The following is a 15,897-nucleotide window of genomic DNA, read 5'->3' on the forward strand; positions in this document are numbered from 1 at the left end:
TACATTTTTGATACACTTGGCAACAAAATTTGTTTGTCTCATAAGATAACTTCTCTTAAAGTTTGGTAATTAATCAAAAAGTAATGGACATGTATATGTATTTTTTTTAACAATGATGTATTCCTTCATTTTCAAATTACAGGTCACTTTAATAATTACACAGTGATTAATAAATATGGTTAATTTTATGTGGAAAATATAAAATAGAAGTTTAGAAAAAGTTGTAGTAATAAATATTAAATGTTATAATAAAATTAATAATATTTTATTAATATTGTAAAACGATTTATAAATTTGGTCAATTTTGTATTTTGCTTTGTATTGTGTTATTGAATGTTAACTCAATTAGTAAGAAGTTTATTTACCATAAAGTTATGGATTCAACTCTCACCATCACTATGAGGATCTCTTTAATAGATGATATGTAAGTATCTCCATTAATGCTTGTTGAGTCTTGCGACATATTTTATGTATTTAGAACAGCGTATAGGAATCTCATAACACAAAATCCTCGATCAAAATTACATCTCCTTGTACTTTTATTGAACACTTTATAATTTTTTTTCTTTTCAAATAAAACTATGCAAAGCAATCAGAGAACACTTTATAATTTGAATGTTCTTTCGACACACTTTCAACCAAAGAACCTCTTTGGTATAGGTCTTAACTAGCAGATTCTTTTGGCTCTTTTTATGCACTGGTGAATAAGGAATTTGCATAATTTAGAGTAATATACTTTTTCTTCTATAATATTTTCCACTTTCTTTTTCTTCAATACATACCTTAAATTCTTGAACAGATCGATACTAACCTCGGAATCCACACTAAATATATGCATATGCATCCAAGATCAAAGCTCTCCCCATACCTTTTTTATTTTTTATCTCTTCCATTTAGTTTTTAAAATAATAAAATTAAAGGTAAAGTTTATAATGATTAATTTTTCATCATTCTCCGAATCTTTGCAAGGATCAGATTAATGTGACTACGTGAGGACCCATATGCCTCCTTATTATTCATCTGGTCAAAGTTATTTCAAATAGTGCTTTCTCAATTATCAGTACTATTTTACGTTTTAAGACTTTACAAAACAATTGTACTATTTTCGTACAATAAAGAAGTTGAATACAGTTCAGGAAAGTTAACAGAATTATCACACTTAAGGGTATATATTACTACTTTGTTTAGAATCAAATTAATTATGTGGACTAATAATCCTAATTTTAGATTAGGCTCTATCTTTGTATTATTCATTATTTCCACTTTTCTTTAAGTTAATTAGATTCTTCTTATATGAATTCCTACTACCTTGATGATCAATCGTGATTCTTGCACAACCGCTACAAAAACACAATTAATTTAGAAACCAAATTCAATCAACCTACAACTAACAACCATTGAAATTAATTAGAATAATCTTAATTCTAATTTGAAAGCATCAACTAATTACTCCAAACTAGATTAGAGCTAAACAACAATTAGAGTGAAATTGAAATTGCACGACTAAGGTTTGAAAGAAAAGAGATAGAATCCTAAAAATCAAATCGACATTATAAACGGAACCACAATATCCTCAATGAATAATCCTTAACTAGTGAATCGACCTAGGGTTTTAGCCTTGCATGGTACGGTCAAACAAAACAATTTTATAATAAAATAACATGGCTTAAATCTTAAACTCTGATTCTAGAATGAGGTATCAAAAGTTAACAAAGATTAAAAGTAGAGGATCAAAGATGTTAAAATGGACTTATGAATCACCCAAGATTGGAAATGATTCAACTCTTCAAAACCTTCTAAGTTATAAGAGGATAGAACATGCCTTCCATTCTTGAATATAGCTAGTGGACATTAATTGTCTCTCTTCTTTCTTTTTTTTTTTTTTTTTAGCAAATGTTAGAAATGTTAGTTTTAGGATATTGAATTCATGACCCTCTCCTTCAAACTTCTTTAAAATTGTCTCACTTTCGTGAGATTCTTTGGTTGTCAAGATATACCGTCACTAGGTGTGACAATGGTGTTAGGCGCATAACTAAAAATACACAGATTAAGATATCTTAAGGACAATGATAACAAAAATAGTGTCTCCATAATGTTGTGATAAGATAATCAACTACTCCTTCCTTTATCTTTTTTTCATTTTGGTAGAGACAAAATAACATTAGTCGTTAAAAACTCACACACACAAGTGGATAAGTTGAAGTTTGAACTCCAGTCATAACGTTCAGTCAATCAATTTTGATAATTTTTTCAATTAAGTTAATCATTGGTCCTTTAAACTTTTCATTTTTGTACCAAAACTTTGATTCTTTAAGGATTTTTTTTGGTGCAAAAATGAATTTATTGTTACTAAATGAATTAAGGATAATTAAAAAGGTACTCCCTCCGGTCACTAATATAAGCAAAAATTCACTTTTTACATTCATTCAATAAATTATGTATGTAGTCTATATATAGACAACATACATCATTTATTGAATGAACCTAAAAAGTCAACTTTTGCTTATAATAGTGACCGGAGGGAGTATATACTTATCTAAATTTATTATTAAAGAGACCCTAGCAACCTTTCATTCGTCTAGATAAGAATCTAAAATAGTGAGGATAAAGTAAATCATCCATCTCAAATCCCAAAAAATAAAAAAAAAAATGAACTTAGAAAGCAAAGAAAGAAATAGTATAGCAAATAAAATAATAGATTTGTATTAGCAATAAAAATTTTAGGGGGTAAAAACATGATGAAAAAGTAGCTAGTCAAAAAGTTAAAACACTGAAAGTTTATAATTAATGTCTTACAAAAATGTTTTCTGGCTTACAAGAAAAAACAAAATGAAGCATCATGTTTTGTATGAATTATAACAGTATATATCAGTTGTGTTTCCTTTATTTGGCAACACAAAAGGTTTTAAAAAAATGCATTGTTGGAAATTAGAAGAGATTAATAGAAAAGGTGAAAAAGAGCTAACCAATAATGCAATGAAGGATAGGAGACAGAGAGTTGCTTTTTGGGTACTTGGGGAATAAAATGCTGTCTCTCTACGAGGATTGGCGTGGAGAGAGATGAAGAAAGAGCTCTTTTTTTATCACTCTTTTATAATACAAACAAGCTAGTTTTATTGTTGTCCATAGTCCTATATAGTCCTCTATTTAACTTAAAACAAAAACATAAGAAAAATATTAATACTCAACAAACTACAATTTCTAGCCCAAGAATGTGTCAATGAGATGGTTCGGATCTTTTCCAGCTACACCTGTGTTTTGTTTCCAACTGTGTTACACGAAGTCATATTAGCGCCATGATTTTGTTAAAATATGGTATATTTGTTTTCGCGACAGAATACCACCTTTGAGTAGAGCTACAAATTTTAGCTGGTTAAAATCACAATAAATTAACGTTGGAACGCAAGAAATCTTCTCTCACTACCAAACCAAACAACCTATCGGTATATGTTTGATATTGAAGTGGTTTTACCTAAACCACAATGGTTAATCGTGATTTTGACAAAGTCTTTGTAAATCTAAATATTACAAAGTGAAACTTTTAGAAAATCATTGAAATTCATGATTGTTTCACTACTAAACTCACCTAAATACCAAATAAACACTAAATCAACTGACGCGGATTTGAATCCAATTTTAATCAAAACCCTTGAAATAAAATTTTACCGTAAATTATAGTTTTATCAACTCGAAGAATTAGTTTACACATCTACATGTAAAGAATAATAGATTTACACAAAAAAGAAAACTATGATTTCTCTTCATTTGATTTTATGAAAATTTGTTTTATGAGAATATTACTTAAGAGTATTTTTGAAATGTTATCATTAAATACATAAAATTAGTTAAATTTCTCTTATATAATTAGTTAAATTTCTCTTATATTTAAGTCTATCAAACATGAGTTTTTTTTTTTTTTTTGTTCAATAGCCTAGTGGCTAGATCACACACTTTTAAAGTGTGTAGAAGTGGGGAATCCGGGGTTCGAACCCCAGCCCCTGCAAACATTATCCCTGGTAGCTACCAACTGAGCTACACTTACGGGACTATCAAACATGAGTTATTCTTTGCTTAAACAATAGTCCTATTAATTTGTCGCTTTTTGCTTTTGTTTCTTTACATTTTGATCTCTTTTGATCACACCGTTTTTTCTTTCACCTTTCCACTTTTCTCCTTTTTTTTAATCTCTGATCGGCTTGTCTGCCTATTCAAAGGATGATGTGTAAGGAGGGAAGCTTTGTGTGACTCCAACTTATATAATTTTGAATTGTGGGGTCCACCATTGTTTTATTCTCTAATTTCTCCACAAATGTTACAACATGCATAAACAAACTTAACTATCTCATCTAATTAATTAATTAGTTAATCACTGAAATCAAATAGTTTTTTTTTTACCTCTTTGTTATTTCACAATAATGACCAACATGCATGCATTTTGCTATTTGCAGAACTATGGTTACTGCCTGCAATCTACAGCTTTTCACCCTTCTGTAAACAATCATAATATATACTTATCAAATTCTACAAAAATGTGCATTTGTCCAATTTATTTGCTTTTATTAATTTAGGTCCAAAAGACTGAAATATATTATGGGAAAAAATATTCCCATTTAAAAATGAAATGAATGTATTATATATTGAGACATTATCAAAGAATACATCATTACATTTTTAAAAGGCAGTACTTTGATAATGCATTATGGAATAAACACATATTTAGATTAGTACAAACTGCCTTTTCAAAAAAAAAAAAAAAAATTGGTATGAATTGTTGTCTCTATAGCAATAAACTTAATTTAAACTATATATATATATATATATATATATATATATATATAGAGAGAGAGAGAGAGAGAGAGAGAGAGAGAAATGAAGTGGAATAAAAAGTTAAGAAAAAGCTGCTTCTTTAAACTATAACCAAAAGAGAATTAAGCAAAAGTAAAAGGTAAAAGTAAAAAAAATTAAAAAAATAATGAGCAACAAAGATGTATAAAGAAGAGGTGAGGCCTAGTCTTGTATTTCTAAATCTTAACTACACTCTCTTTCTCTCTAAAAAAAACTCTTCTCATCTTTCAAACCCTTTAAACTTTTTTTTTTTCTTCTTCAAATTTCCTCTATTCTTTCAAGAGGAAATATACCAAACTTCACCTTAGGAAAAACACAAGGGGGTGTGGTGGTGGAGAGAGGAAAAGAAACATAAGAGAAAAACAAGTGTAGTAGAGTGAAGAAAACTAAGTTTCAAAAGTGGGGGTGGTGTGGGGGTGGGTATAGCAAATTGTAATGCGCTCAGGAGCTTATACATTGCAAGAGACACTAACAGCCGAGGCTGCTTCAATCTTGAAGCACTCTCTAGGCTTAGCACGTAGAAGAGGCCATGCACAAATCACACCTCTTCACGTTGCTGCTACACTTTTGAGTTTACCATCTTCTTCTTTAAGAAATGCATGTCTCAAATCTCAACAACAAAATAATCATCCTCTTCAATGTAGAGCTCTTGAACTTTGCTTCAATGTTGCTCTTAATAGACTTCCAACTACTACTACTTCACCTTTGCTTCAACCACAGCATGTTCCTTCTCTTTCTAATGCACTCATTGCTGCTCTTAAAAGAGCTCAAGCTCATCAAAGAAGGGGGTGTATTGAGCAAAACCAACAGCAACAGCAGCAACCACTTTTGAGTGTTAAAGTTGAACTTGATCAGCTTATTCTTTCCATTCTTGATGACCCTTCTGTTAGTAGAGTTATGAGAGAAGCTGGTTTTTCTAGTCCTTCTGTTAAAAACAATTTGGAAAACTCTTCAACTTTATTAAACTCTTCTGTTTTTCATTCTTCACCTTCTCTTAGTCATAACCATTTTTTGAGTTCTTATGGTTATGGTTCTGTTCTCTTTTCTTCACAGAAGAAAGAACAAGTAGTATATCATCCTTTCTTAAAATCTTCTGAGTCTAATAAGGAAGATATTAATCTTGTTTTTGATGTTCTTTTGAGGAAGAAGAAGAAAAACACTGTGATAGTTGGTGATACAGTTTCTTTAACTGAAGGACTAGTTAGTGAAATAATGAAAAGATTTGAAAGAGGTGAAGTACCGGATGAATTGAAAACAACTCATTTTGTGAAGTTTCATGGTCTTAGTTCAGTTTCTTTGAAGTATATGAAAAAGGAAGAAGTTGAAATGAATGTTATTAGAGTGTTGAAAAGGAAGGTTAGTGATTATGTTGCATTAGGTGTTGGAGCTATTTTCTATGTTGGAGATTTGAAGTGGATAGTGGATGATAATGATGGAAGTTTGAATGAAAAAGAGATTGTTGATTATGTTGTGGAAGAAATAGGAAAGTTGTTTGGTGAAGAAGGGAACAAGAATGGTAAGATTTGGCTTGTTGCAACATCTAGTTATCAAAGTTACATGAGGTGTCAAATGAGGGTACCAACTTTTGAGAATCAATGGTGTCTTCAAGCTGTTCCTGTTCCATCTGGTGGACTTGGTTTGAGTCTTCATTCATCAAGGTAATTAATCTAATTAATCTCTTATTAGCTTAATCATTTTTTTTAAGAATAAATAGTCCTTTTTGGTACTTTAGTCTATATATTTATCAAAACATATATGAAGGTGTATTTTGTTACTTAGTTTGGTTTGTCTTATGTTGTTTTTTAGTTTCAACTTAGGACATGTCTTCCGTGAATCATTTCGGACCATAAATTTACTAATGAAAGACACAATCAAGAATACTTTTGTAATTTTGATACACTTAATGACCATACGACAATTGACAACAATTTACTACGTTTGATTCATGAAATTACTAACAAAACACGTTTAAGGATGTTTTTGTAATTTTGATACAGTCGGTAAATAATATTATGACACTCATAACACTAAAAAAAATACAAAAAAGAGGGTTTTATTATTTAAGTATCTTGATTAAATTTCAAACAACTAATTACTTTATAATTTTTATTTTAAATATGGAAATATATACAAAAGTTTATGAAGCATGATAAGTGTTTATGTGAAAGGTTAATTTGTTTTGCAATTTGTGGCTAAGTATGTACGGTATTCTGGACTATATGGCAGAAGGCACTGTGAAAAGCATTGTTGGTTGGTAAGGTAAGGTAGACGTGAAGCAGTGCCTTTCTGCTTCACTTTGTTTTGTCAGTATAAACAAAACCTCTTTAGACATTACGGATTCACATGATGTTTTGTACAAGGTACTATACTTTACCAAAAGCAATATCATAAAGTAAAAACATGGATATATGTTTTTGCTAATATGTTCTATTTCCAACGTTTCATTCTCTTAAATATTATTTTATAGCAACATTTTCAAACATATTAAGCTAAGAGTGTGATAAAATATAATATCGACACTTTAGATCGAAGACATGTCTTACGTCTGACATAATCAGTGTTTAAGACCGATATATTTTGTGTATTATTGGTGTTGACGTGTTAGTGTTTATTTGTTTAATTTTGGATGCTAATTGGAGTTTGTTACTCAATTTGCAGTGTGCATGATTCAAAAATGAGCATCTCTCAAAACCCATCTCCTATGCTGGAATCAAAGTTTTTCAGTAACAAGGAGGAACATGAGAAGCTTAATTGCTGTGAAGAGTGTGTCTCCAATTATGAAAAAGAAGCTCAATTGTTCAAACCAGACCAGAAGAATCTGTTGCCTTCATGGCTTCAGTCTCATAGCACACAAGCACGTCAGAAGGTAGCAAAATTTTATCTTTTTTTCCCAACATGTACAAGAATACAAAAGACTGAAAAAGCTAATTCTTAAAAAGATTTATCTCATATACAAACCAACACTTAATTATAATTACATAATATAACTAGTGCCACACATATATGTTAAACTTTTACCAAATCATTTTTAAATCATTTACACCGTTGATTTGAGATCAACCGGTCTAGGTTAATTAATGCGTCACACATATTTAACGCGTCAAATCTGAATTTAGTGTCACAAACCATACATTTATCGTATCCTAGTTGAAACATTTTAATCATTAGATCAAAATTAGACGGTTCATATTTTGACTTCATCAAAATTGATTATAAGATACAATGATCTTATGTGATTTTTGACTTGGCGTATGTTTGAAATAGTGGCTTATGAACAATTTAATGTTTTTTTTTCAGGATGAATTGACCCAGTTGAACAAAAAGTGGAACAGATTGTGTCAATGTCTCCACCAGAACAAACAACCTCAAAACCATTGGAGCAACAATCATAGTTCCAATGCAAAGATCTACCCTTATAATTCATCATACCCTTATTGGCCAAACCAAGGTAGTAGTATCTTGCCAGATACACCAAGTTCAATATCTTTTGTTGATTCTGCAACCAAACCAGCTTATAGCTCAAACCTTATACCTCGATTCCGTCGCGGACAACAATCATGCACCATTGAGTTCAGCTTCAATGATGAAAAAGCACAGAAAAACCAAGTAACAACAACCTTGGAGTTGGATTCTCTTAAGGGTATGGAAGGTACTAAAGAAGTAAAGACAACTCTTGCACTTGGAAATTCAACATTCAGTGGTTCAGATCAGAAAAAGATGGAAAATTTAACACTGCAAAGAGATCATATATATAAAGTGTTGCAGGAGAATGTTCCATGGCAATGTGAAACAGTTAGTTCAATAGCAGAAGCTTTGGTTGATTCCAAATCATCAAAGGAATGTGCTACTTGGTTGTTTTTGCAAGGAAATGATTCTGTTGGGAAAAAAAGGTTGGCACTTGCAATTGCAGAATCAGTGTTTGGATCAGTTGAAATGTTTTCTCAGATGGATATGATGAAGAGAGAGAATGCAGAGACACCCTTTTCTGAAAAGATTGTTGGGCTATTGAAAAACAATGAAAAGTTTGTTGTTTTGGTTGAAAATGCTGATTTTGGTGACACCCTTTTAAGGAAAATGCTTGCTGATGAATTTGAGATTGCAAAGTTTGGAACTTTAGGCCAAAAAATATTCATATTGTCCAATGGTGGCAGTATTGTCAATGAAGATCAGAAGAAGGATTCAGTGATGAAGTTGGTTTTGAAGATTAGTGAAACTGAGAAAAAACCAACTTTTGAGTTATCACCATCTTCATCATCATCAAAATCACCTTGTTTAGGTAATAAAAGAAGTGCTGAACTTGACTTGTTTAGCAAGGTAAAAATTCCAAGGATTGAAGAAAATGAAGGGAACAAGAAGATAGAATTTTCATTTTCAAGACAATCAAGCTTCAACAACACTCTTGATTTGAATATGAAAGCTGATGAAGAAGAAGATGAAGACTATGATGAGGGAGAAAATAGTCCAATTTCAAGTGATTTGACAAGAGAAACATTAGGAGAACATTTGATCTCAAATGAGTCCCTAGACTCAATTGAGAATTTGTTTGAGTTCAATCAAAGTCCAGCTAAGAACAAGGAAATGACAAAGATGTTTATGTCAAGGGTAAAAGAGTCATTTGAGGAGGTTTTTGGGAATGTAAAATTTAGTGTACAAGATAAGGTGATAGAGGAAATTGGTGTAGGGTGTGGTTCTTTTACTAACAACATGTTTGAGAAATGGCTAAAAGGCATTTTTCAAACAAGTTTAGAGAGGGTTAATGGTGGGGGTAAAAATGGTATAGTTTATACACTTTGTTGGGGTGGTAAAGAGGATAGAAAATGGGATAGTGGGTTTATGGGTTCATGTTTGCCTAAAAATATCCAAATTGTTAACTACTTAATGGATTGATCATATCACTGACTTTGGTTAGTAGTGGGGGTGGAGAAGATGTAAAATGCAAGTAATAGGTACCTTCTTTTGTGTAACTTCTAATTTCTATTATAGAATGTGTTTGTTTTTTTCTAATGCATTTTGGTCCTTTTTTGTTAACCATTTCTTACCTTTTATTTTGTATGTATTCTTTACAATCATGAGCAGCATCTTGTAATGCCATTGATGATTTGTTTTTAATAAGTAGGAATCGAAAGATCTCAGGGTTTACAACACTCACACACTATATGCACCAACCATTTGCGCTAGACTTGATTGTAATAAATTTTTGAATGTTAAGGTGCAATAGTTGATAAAGTATAATAACACATAAAGAAAAAAAAAAAAAAAAAAAAAAAAAGCATGAAGTTAAAGATGATGTTTGTGTGTATGCAAATACTTGGTCATGTCTAATGGAGGCTTAACGATATGTTATTCAATCAAATATCACCAATGCAGATGTTTGTTGAGATATTTTATAGAAGGCAAAAAAAAAATATAACATCATGGTGAAATATCTTTGATCCGTTTTAAGAATGCACTATCTATTCATAGAAAGCACCATTTTTAATCCTCTATCCAGCAAGCATCATAGTCATTTCATCAATTTGATGAATCATTTCATGACCGAACAAGAACAGAATTAGGTGCTATCAAGATTTTGATGCCATATCCAAATTTTGAACACTTCGTTTGAACTACAACAAAAAATTCATGTCTAAAAAGTAAAATCTCATATTGATATTTTGTTCCTAATTTTTGTTCATAGAATATTAATCAAAACTTGGATAAGTATAAGCTTTATATATTGTTATTATGAAGAAAAAAATGTATCATGAATCAACCCTATTATACTTCAATTGTCACATATAATTGGAAGACTATGGAGCACTATTAAGTTCATTAGTTTGGAGATACCAAAAACATATGATAAATTTGAAAAGTTATTATAACATGTTCATGATGTAAACAATGCAATTTAAAACATGTGATTGAAGAGATACATCATATAGAAAATTTCTAAATCCACAAATAAGAGTTTCCTTGTTCAAAATTAAGTTGGATTTTAAATTCTCAACCAGTAACAATTCTCTTTCAATATCCTAATGTAATCCAACTATCGTACTTGATTTTCTTTTAAAATTATAAGTATATCTTACTTCTGAATCTTCAATCATTTCAATTTTTATAGCTTATTATTTGTTAGTTAACTAATATATTGATCATCATGCTTATCTTAAGCCATGCACAAATATACCAACCCAATGAAAACCAAAAACAAGACTCCACTACAAGACATGGACACTTTATATTTCCAAATTTATTTCTTGAAATATTATTCTTTATAATTTCTTTGACCTTAAAGTTTGTATGATTGAACGGCGAATGTGGGTCCTGTCTTCCATTCTTAGAACATCATCATGGCTTTGATTTTCTGCGTTAGATTTAAGATGTATGATCGTAACATTTTATACTTTTTTAGAGAAAAGTACTTGAGTGTCTTGCTGTTTTAATTATGTAAAGTTATTCCATCATAGTTGAATGATAGATATCCTCTCATTATATTTGAATTACAATGTGGCCCATATTGATACTAATGGACCGCAGCAACAAACTTACATGGATATGGAAAAAATATACAAAAGCTTTTTTTGTTATAAATGAGGAAAAAAAACTCATGTGAAAGTACGAAAAATTCATCTAAAATAAATATTAATTATGATAATTGAGATTTTGAAATTGCCGGAATGAATATTCATCCCGGCAATTTGACTTTTGAAATTGCCGTTATTGATATTCATTCTTGCAATCTTGAAAATATCAGAATGAATATTAAATATCAGAATGAATATTTTCATTCTAAACCTTTTTAAAGTCAATTATGTTAATTGTTAGATGTTTGAATATTTAGACATCAAAAATTGAAATATTGAGGAAAAAAACAATTTTTCAATCTGCAATAACCGTTTTTAATCAGGTTGCACCGGGAGATTCTATTTTCACTGCAAAAGGTTGATTTTCCTTGTTTCAGAAATAGATTTTATGAAGCCAAATTTAAAATATAGAGTTAGTTCCATAGTTTATGAAATTTGAATTAGAAAACCCTATCTTCTTAAAACAGAAAACCAACCTATATAAGGGGCCTTAATTCAGATTTTTGTTTCTCTGAATTAATAGTTGAAATCAAAGTTTGATTCAAAATTCTCTTACACTCAAAAAACAATAAAAGTGTCGATTCTTAATCGTTTTTAAAGATGCTTGTTGTTGTGGATCACCAAACTAGAGAAGCATAACACTAGTCTTGTCTAAAATTTAGTCGCTCTAAAAATTTTCATCAAATTTTAGTCCCCTAAATATTGAGTCACCACTTTCGGTCCCTACATTTAAGTAAAATTATGTTATCTTTCGAAATTTTGAATTATTCTTTTAAGGTATTTAATACTTTACAAAAATCTCTCATGTAAAATTTTAATTTTTTTAACATGGAATGAATTAAATAAGAATTTTTAAGTTATTAATGCATGTAATTGGTGTGATGTTAATATTGTTGGAATGTGATTTATGATGACTGTTGTATGATTCTGTTGAGCTTTGAATCGTTTCTGGATTCGTAAATTGATTTCATGACTATAGGAAAAAAAAAATTGGGATGGAAATTGGTAACTCGGGAGTGTGAAAAAGAACATAGGAAATCAATTTTTAGATTAGAGAAAACGATTTTTAGGATGAACTTTGAGGCTTATAGAAAACTGATTAGAAGAATCTATTTTTGGCTTAGAAAAAATGAATTTAGAAGTTGAATACTTGGAAAATACTTAAGTGGTGATTTTGGTCTTAGATTATAGGTTAATGATGACAATAAATGGACTTTAAGAGATAAAATCATGTTAATTGGATGTTAAGAACAAATTTGGCTGATTGAATTGAATTACATAGATCAATTTTTAGGATTACAAAAATCGATTTTTTAGAGTCAAAAGTCATGAAATTCCTTAAGCACTGTAGAAATCAATTTTTATATGAAATTCCTTAAGCATTGTAGAAATCAATTTTTATATGACGAAAATCTTAAAAGTCTTAGTAATTAATATGTAATGACTTGTAAACCTAATTATCTCTAGTTAATGGATTTAGATAATAATTAGCTAATTAATAATGATGATGGGTGATGATTGATGGTGTTTATTGATGATTAATGACTTGTAAACCTAAATCAACTCAACATGAAATAAGTGTGTTTAGTATCGTTTGATGGAAATGTTATCGATTAATTTCCTTGTGCTCATGTAGAGGGAATGTCAAAATGTTAGTGTCGTTATAGAATTAGAACAGATGATCAAATTGAAGTATTGAAGAGGTATCAATAGGAAAAAGTCTTACATGAAAGGAAGAGAAGAATGGGGTGATCCGACTGCATATTAACACCTATATCGACTACACTCTTCGATTCAATGGTTTGTGACTTCTCCACGTTCACCAACTTGGAGTAGATTGGACCCATGTGTCCAAGTAGTTGTATAGGTTGCATGAATCATGGTCTTGTATAACGTGTTGATTGTGTTCTATGTTGACTTGTGTGCTTGTTTGATTATTTTTGTATAAATGTTGTGTAGTTAGTATGTTATACTCTAGTTTATTACTCCCTCCGTTTCAAAATACATGTCCAAGTCAACCATTTCACATATGTCAATGCACAATTTTGACCGTTAATATCTTTAATTATCTAAAGTAAAAAATTATAAGAATTTAATATTTTGAAAATATTAGTCGAGACAAATCAAACAACATCTTACATGCTAATATTTGTAGGGTTATGATAGAAGACACCTTTTGTGAAGGTGTCTTTTATCAAGTTACTCTATGAGCATTTGTTAAAAGACACCAACTACTTTTTATGAAGGTGTCTTTTATCAAAGTTATAACTAAAAAAGTGAAAATCACACCTTGAGGTGTGACTTGATAAAAGACACCACACTACTTTTCATGAAGGTGTCTTGTAACATAACCCATATTTGTATTTATACATTAGTTAAAAAGTATGGTCAAAGCAAGTCAAGTGAATAGTGCACATTGCAAAAATTGGACATGTATTTTGAAACGGAGGGAGTATATTCTTGAAAATGAGGACTCACTCTATATGTTCCATTGTGCCTATTTGCACAATCATTTGTAAGGTTAGATGATGAGATTGACAACATTTGAAGAGAAAACCAAAGCCTGAAGTGATCAACATGTCGTTGTCACGGTATATATGGATTTATTTTATGTTGTTGATAATTCAATTACTGCTTATGTGATTGACATTTGGGTTTATATTTAGAGTCAATTTTGTACGATGTGACAACATATTTGGGGTTGTACTCTTTAATTTTAAATAAATATAATGCAAGCTTGCTCAAAAAAAAATTATAATGCAAGTTGATTTATATTATTCTCTAAGTTTATTTTTTCCCATGTTTGGGAGTGTTCTAAAAATGGATATATTTATCCGTAATTTTCTAAATACTACGTTTTTAAACACTTTTAAGATAGAGAATGTCACAAACTCGTCTTGTTTTGTCTCACTTAAGACGGATTAATAGATGGGCAGTCAGACCCATTTTATCCTCTCTATTTTTATATATCTCATTATTAGGTTCAATTATAAGATTTTCTATTAATTTAGTGCTTATTCATACTTAAATCTTTTTACTTTTCCTCAATAGTGAGCTTTGGTTATCAATTCAATTCTAATCTTTTTACACAAAATTTACGTGTTATTCAACTGAGCTATACTCCTTGGGCCACTTTTTGAATGCCAATCTAAATAAATTTTATCGTGAAGAAAATATTTAAGTATGTGATTGTGTAGAGTTTGTCCAAAAGTTGCATACCTTGTTAAGATTTAATAATGACAAACCTCTTTGGGTCTGTTTGGTAAGGCCACCGAAAGAGCTTATAGCTTATAGCTTATAGCTTATAAGCTCGTTTGACAAAAAAAGCTCTGTTTGGTAACACCTTTTCACCATGAGCTTATAGCTTATTTCACGAGCTTATAAGCTATTTTTAAGAAGCTATTCCAAGTAGCGTTTGAGCTTATAGCTTATAGCTTATCATTTTTTGTTCCTATTTTACCCTTATCATTTTAACTAAAACTCATTTTTACCCTTTATAACTTTTATTATAATTAAAACATGATATGTTTTCAATTCAAAGCTGAAACGTCGATAATAAAATAAACGCTAAGCTGAAGTGATTTTCATCCCCAATTTTTTGTCTGAATTTTTTTGTTTCATTTAACAAACAGTTTTTTTTACGTTGCTTATGAATTTAACCGTTTTTTTTTGTTACTTATGTATTGTACCCTTCCAAATAAAATGAATAATGAATTGAATGTGTATCGAATTGTTTTTAAAGAAAAGTTTATAATTTTATTGGTAAGATTATAATTTAAAATGAATAGATGGAAACATATTTAAAACAAAATTTCATTGAAAAGGAATTAATTTAATAATAATACATAATACATATTAAATTACTAAATTCTACATATCTTAACTATTTTGTCAAAAAAATATTTTGAATATTAATTGATATAAATTTTACTATGAATTAAGAATGTCCTTTTACGTCATTTTACACTAGTCAGCTAGTTGAACCGCTAATTTTACCAAACACTTCAACTAACTTATCAGTCATCAGCTAGCTTATCAGCTAAAAGCTATCAACTATCCGCTATTTTTACCAAACAGAGCCTTAGTGTCTTTTATGATTTTCGGGGTACCTTCATTATTTGGGTCCCTCTCTTTTGATTCAATCAGTGATTGAATAGAGTTAATAGAGAGAAAGGACTTTGGGAGAAAGAAAGGAAGAAAAGGAGGTAGATGATAAACCCTCCCATGGAACGTTTATTTTTCTCCATAAAGCTAAAACTCTCATATGAAGAGAAACTCAAAATAATATATTAAGAGAGAATTTTGGAGGACATTGTTGGATCGAGCAAATTCTATAAATCTCTATTTGGGAGTTTAGGACTTAAAAAAAAGGAAACGAAAAGTGAAGAAAAGATAGTTCTCAAATTAAATGAAGGATTTAATTTTCTTTATAATACAGAATCTTTTAATATCGGAGAACTAAAAAAATTATATTGGTGAACAATTTTAG

The 15,897-nt window shown here is 30.0% G+C and overlaps 1 protein-coding gene across 1 annotated transcript; it reads left to right on the forward strand.

The window, feature by feature from the left end:
- The first annotated feature begins 5,018 nt into the window (after positions 1-5,018).
- LOC146945778 (protein SMAX1-LIKE 4-like) lies at positions 5,019-9,849 on the forward strand. Its single transcript, XM_085744048.1, has 3 exons — positions 5,019-6,503; positions 7,504-7,711; positions 8,143-9,849. Exons 1-3 carry the CDS (start codon positions 5,281-5,283, stop codon positions 9,730-9,732), a joined length of 3,021 nt encoding a protein of 1,006 aa, XP_085600174.1. The 5' UTR covers positions 5,019-5,280; the 3' UTR covers positions 9,733-9,849.
- Positions 9,850-15,897: the final 6,048 nt, after the last annotated feature.

The sequence above is a fragment of the Medicago sativa genome, chromosome 2, assembly GCF_051527215.1.
Source record: "Medicago sativa cultivar Bolivia chromosome 2, Bolivia_mono, whole genome shotgun sequence".
In the NCBI taxonomy this organism is placed as follows: domain Eukaryota; kingdom Viridiplantae; phylum Streptophyta; class Magnoliopsida; order Fabales; family Fabaceae; genus Medicago; species Medicago sativa.

What these genes read in the sequence shown, in the direction of transcription:
- LOC146945778 (XM_085744048.1), top strand. Translation starts at nt 5,281, where the DNA reads ATGCGCTCAGGAGCTTATACATTGCAAGAGACACTAACAGCCGAGGCT. An exon ending in TTGAGTCTTCATTCATCAAG is followed by an intron (nt 6,504 to 7,503) that starts GTAATTAATCTA and finishes CTCAATTTGCAG; the next exon opens with TGTGCATGATTCAAAAATGA. An exon ending in GCACACAAGCACGTCAGAAG is followed by an intron (nt 7,712 to 8,142) that starts GTAGCAAAATTT and finishes TTTTTTTTTCAG; the next exon opens with GATGAATTGACCCAGTTGAA.